Source organism: Dicentrarchus labrax, unplaced genomic scaffold (assembly GCF_905237075.1).
Source record: "Dicentrarchus labrax unplaced genomic scaffold, dlabrax2021, whole genome shotgun sequence".
Taxonomy (NCBI): domain Eukaryota; kingdom Metazoa; phylum Chordata; class Actinopteri; family Moronidae; genus Dicentrarchus; species Dicentrarchus labrax.
Window position 1 is genome coordinate 22323564 of NW_026136711.1, and position 4976 is coordinate 22328539.

Sequence of the window (4976 nt, forward strand, 5' to 3'; positions counted from 1 at the left end):
CAGAAAGTACATTTAAGCATATATAATTTTTCAATAAATACATATATGCCGACCCCAATTCAGTAATCAAAATTATTTCTCATCTGTAGCTTTCACCCAAACTCCCCTCATTGCCACCACCAGAGACCACCAACCACCTCCACCATTAAGAAACTTTATAACAAGCACTGAATGTCTGAAATGGGTCTTCACTCAGACCATGACTGAGTTCTGTAATATAACCTGGATATACTAATCAATTACTATTGTAGTTACATTCATTTGGCAGGTGTTTCTGTGCAAAGCAGATTTGGGTTTTTCCTTCTATATACACAAGGAGTATGTATGTTGGCAGGAAGAGACATCCTGAGTTGGAAACCTTTAAAAACCTTTATTTATTCTTCAGAAGATTTACAAAACAATCTTTACAGTCACAGCCCTCTTTGGGGCGTTTGTAAGAAACAACTAAATATATAGACACTAGATTTCCTACTATTGAACTTTCACGCTTTACATTCCCACACATTGAAAACTGGACCTTTAATCTGTTGAACACTGAGTACTAGAGCAGATGAGGGTTAATCGCGTGCTCAGTGATACCCTAATGTAATCATAATGCTGAGATCTATCCTGCTGGAGATTGAACCAGGGACCTTTCAGTCACAAGCCCGTACCATTAATCTCAACAGGTTTCTCTATATTTAAATGTGTGCTGATACGGAGGAAGATCCTTTGTACCATTATATTAATATTATTATAGTACTTGTGATTGAACATGTCATCATAGACTTGTTATCACAAAGCACAGATTTTTTCCAGCTGCAGTTGGTCCAAACTTTCACTCTTCCTGGACTCATCCTGGATGATGAGCTGGAACCCACTCTCCTCCTTTGACAGGTGAAAGTTGCTGGTGTTGGTTGAGAGTGCTGGGATGCCGATGGGATGAGCATCTGAAAAGAGAGAGAATAAAAATAAACACAACATTATGAAATCAATAGCATCATCAAATACCCACTGCAGCCATATCTTAGTCGCATTTTATTAACATCATCAGTTAATTTATTCCAAGTATTTTAGGTCCCTCAGATGTTGATGCTGCTTTTTTTTATTTTTAAATGTGTAGGCCTAAATGATGTGTAAATGTATATATAATGTGTATTTTTTTTTTTTTTACCAAAGGCCTTTGATATTTGTTGTTATCTTATTTTATGTGATTTAAAACAATATGAGACAGATGAAAGTTTATTTTTTCACATTTTTGTATTAAACTATTACCACAAAAAACAAATAATACAAAGATCTAAGTAAAAGGCTGATTACGACAATGCAGTTTACAATTCAAACCTGTCAAATAAGGTTAATAATTTATAGACTTTTTGAAAATTGCTTTCAGAGCCATTTTGTTTCTACCCATTTCTCTTCACTTCACTCTGTCAGCAACAGTGTTGGGCTAGTTATTAAAAAAACTAGTTTATTGCTCTTTTTAAAAGTAATATTATTATTTTACTTATTACTCCCTTTCTGGGGAAAGTAATATTATTAGTAGTAGTAGTATTTGTTATTACTGAAATATTATTAGTAGTAAGTAGTAGTTTGTTGTCTTTGTATTTTTGCATGAAAATCCCTTTCTTTAAAATCATGCCTATGTTTTAATGAATTGTTTGTATTTTCATTTATGGCCACTTACATGGTTTTTGCTTCCTCAGGTTCTTCATACAGGCATAAGATACAAGCACAAGGAAGGTGAGAGAAAGCAAAACAAAGCCGATGCCAAGGATCACATGAATGAAGTCTTTCCCATTTCTGTGCCTCTCTGGTTAAACATCAAATCATAGTCAAGTTAGTTCAGTTCAACAATATTGTCATTGGTACACTATAGCAAAAACATTTAGTTTCCATCCACATATAGATTATGTCAATAAAATATATGTTTACATATCACCTCGATCACAAACAGAGTTGTGGGTTTTGTTGCCTGGAAACTGCTCAGCAAGTCCAAATAAACTGCACCTGTTGACCAGAAATTGTTTATGTTACAGTAATTTGCCGTTTTTATGAGGAATTATTATTGTAGCTGAAGTCTTGGGGTCTTACTGTGTTCGTGGCTTGCAGACATTTTCTTTCACATCAAAGTATGCATCATTAGGGCATGCAGGCTCACACTGATATGAATACACTATCAACCATTTTCCCTGGGAAATGTCTGCAACGATAGATAGATGATAGATGTTTACATTCCCCTGAACACAATTAAAAATATGCAATGCAGAATTATTTCCTGGGTGTATACAGTTAAATGTTAAAGTTTGTGCACCTGTTGACAAATAGATAATCTAGAGCAAGGAACACAATATTCAACATTCATGCATATTTACATTTTTTATCATAAACTGAACAAAAATAAAAAACATTGTGGCATGTGCAAACGTTTGGGCACTCTTTTTTTTACAAGGTCTCAGACTTTCATCAGCACCTTAGGCCTGAGGCAGTTGTGATTAGGAAGTGTCAGCTGGTGCCAGTTTCAAAGCTTTACAAATACTCTGATTCTTCAAACCTTGTGTGAACACTCACCAACCATAGGTTCCACTAATCAGCTGTGTAAGAAGTTATTGATGCCCACAATGCAGGAGAAAGCAACAAGATGAGAGCAAAGCATCGTAATGTTGCAGTTTCCAGTGAAATGTAAGTATGAGATGGCAGTTTAGGGGAACAGTGGAGATCAAGATGAGATCTGGAAGACCAAGAAAACTCTCAGAGAGAACTGCTCATATGCCAGAAAATTTAGCAGACTTTCAGAGTTTCACTGTCTAGAGCTGCTTGCGCAGAAAGAGTTAATAGAGGGGAACCTTATCTGTGTCCACATCAGACAGAAGTATGAAACATCGGCAGAAGCCTGATGTGTTTTGGAAATTCACAATAACTAAAGGTGGACCTATCATGCTTTACGGTTGTGTTGCAGCCAGAGGCACAGAAAACATTGCACGTGCGGAGGGAAGAATAGATTCCGCTAAATACCATCTGGGAGTAAACATCACAGCATCTGTTACAAAAAAAGAGCTGAAGCTGAAAAGATCGTTGAAAACAATTGTTGCACATGCCACACTTACGTTTTTATTTTTTATTTTAGTTCAATTTATTATATAAAATGTAATTATACATGAATGTTTGTTGAAGATATTATATTTTATGTTCCAGATCATTGAAAGGCTGTGTTTACATCTTTTCAATGAAAGAATCACTCATTTATTCTATGAATTTTACTGGCTTTTTCTATGTGTGTAGCACGAATGTTCTTGATTCTTGCTAATCTTGCGGCGGTGTTAGCATGCTGAAATTTACATTAAACTCAACTGCTGAATATAACCTCACAGAGCAGTGTGGTTGTAGACCTTTAGTCTTGTTAAAGTCAAACCACAGCTTGCAGTCAGTTTTGTGATGTTTCCCCATTTGAAATGCACCTAAACATCATTATTAAGATTATTGTATGATGGAGTTGAAACATTACCCCCTTGCATTTGATTCTAAAATTGGCTTCAAAATCTTGACAAAGCTTTCTTAATACTGAGATGAACCACTTTTTCTGAATTAAAGTACTAGCAGTCATAAAGGAACACATTAACACATGTTCAAATTTGAATGTGATAACAATATGGGAAAACCTCACCAGTTGTGTGCATGTGAGGGAACTGAGTTACTAAGAAATTGAACCCACATATACATTTGCAAACCTTGACACGCCCTGGCGCGACACAAATAAAAAAAAGCAGTTGATATATTAAAAGCAGCAATTCATTTTAAAACAAACAGTTAAGTCCCAACTTATTTATTTCATCTGAAAAATATGTCCATTCTCACCTGTCCTCTTCACCTTCTCCCCTGTGACACACTTGTTTTCCTCACACTTTGAACAGACATTGTTGGAGCACAGGAAACCAGAACGGCACGAACATTTTGCATCTGCGGTCGGTGTACATTTCCCAGCATATTCTGCAGACAGACCAGAATTCAAACCCCAGGTCTTCCATGTAATAACAGTGTTTTGTATTTTATCCATTGTGCAAAATTCACTGTTAGCATCACCTGGCAGGTGTTTCACTAGAGATCCTCAGAGAGCAGAGCTACCATTTTAGTGTATATCAAAACCCTTTCATCATTATTTTTTTGTCTTACCTTGTTGGCATGACCGGCATTTCTCACATCTGTCAAAGAAGTTATATTGGCTCGAGTAGTAGCCCTCCCCACAGGGGCTACAGACGGTTTTCCGTTGCTCTGTGCAGAATGCCTCAACATATTCACCTTCAAACAAATGAAACCATTCCCACTCAGTGCCTTGAGACAATGTCATAATTATCCAAAACAACTTAACAGATTTATATAAAACACAATTTATCTTATCATTTTAAAGATTATGTGTTTTACCTGGGGGACACAGGTCACAGCATCGTCCATTTGTCTTAGTCTGTCGATCACCACAGTCTGCAGCATATCCTGTAGTCCAAATACTCAATACACATATAACAGCCAGTGAAGAGCGCAGGGAACCCATTATGACCAATGCTCTGCTTGTTCACTCATGGTTTTATCCTCTCAGTCTCATGACGTATCAATTGTGAGTGTGGTTTTGCTCTGTGTGTGAGAGTGAAGGAAGTGAAAGACCACTTGTCACTACGCTGGTAATTTAACAGCAGCATACAGTGAATGACAAAAGTAACTATAGTGTATTTTGTTTTTTTGTCTCTTCTCTTTCTTTCTTTTTTTACTCAATTTACTAGATATTTGTTGTGATTTTATTGTTACATTTTATTTTATGTTTTCTAAAGTAGGAATATTTAGCTTTGTGTTAAGCAGGAAGCCTGGTGTTTGTCAGACAACATGGATGATATGTATAGGTAAATTATAAAGACAACAACAATCAAGACAGGATCAGCAGTATGTGTCATCAGCATGTGTTCACTATTACGGAGCTGTCTTCTAGAGACTTTCCTGTAAAGCCAATT

The 4976-nt window shown here is 36.3% G+C and overlaps 1 protein-coding gene across 2 annotated transcripts; it reads right to left on the minus strand.

Moving 5' to 3' along the window:
* Positions 1–355: 355 nt before the first annotated feature.
* Positions 356–4553, minus strand: tnfrsf18 (tumor necrosis factor receptor superfamily, member 18). 2 transcript variants are annotated; one of them, XM_051416070.1, is made up of 7 exons: positions 4399–4553; positions 4150–4275; positions 3835–3966; positions 2074–2182; positions 1922–1989; positions 1667–1688; positions 356–929 (listed from the first exon to the last, which is right to left on the minus strand). In XM_051416070.1, the coding sequence occupies exons 1-7, from the start codon at positions 4523–4525 to the stop codon at positions 833–835; spliced, it is 681 nt and encodes a 226-aa protein (XP_051272030.1). In that variant the 5' UTR covers positions 4526–4553; the 3' UTR covers positions 356–832. The 2 variants fall into 2 exon arrangements, with proteins under 2 accessions (XP_051272030.1, XP_051272029.1); XM_051416069.1 differs by having other exon boundaries at positions 1667–1792.
* Between the last annotated feature and the right edge of the window lie 423 nt (positions 4554–4976).

Bases quoted from the DNA above. Each gene is read 5' to 3' on its own strand.
- tnfrsf18 (XM_051416069.1), bottom strand. From the start codon at position 4,525: ATGGGTTCCCTGCGCTCTTCACTGGCTGTTATATGTGTATTGAGTATT. The intron at 3,967-4,149 runs GTAAGACAAAAA...GTCTGTCTGCAG, and splicing joins ATGCCGGTCATGCCAACAAG to AATATGCTGGGAAATGTACA. The intron at 930-1,666 runs GTAAGTGGCCAT...CTCTCTTTTCAG, and splicing joins CCTGAGGAAGCAAAAACCAT to ATGCTCATCCCATCGGCATC.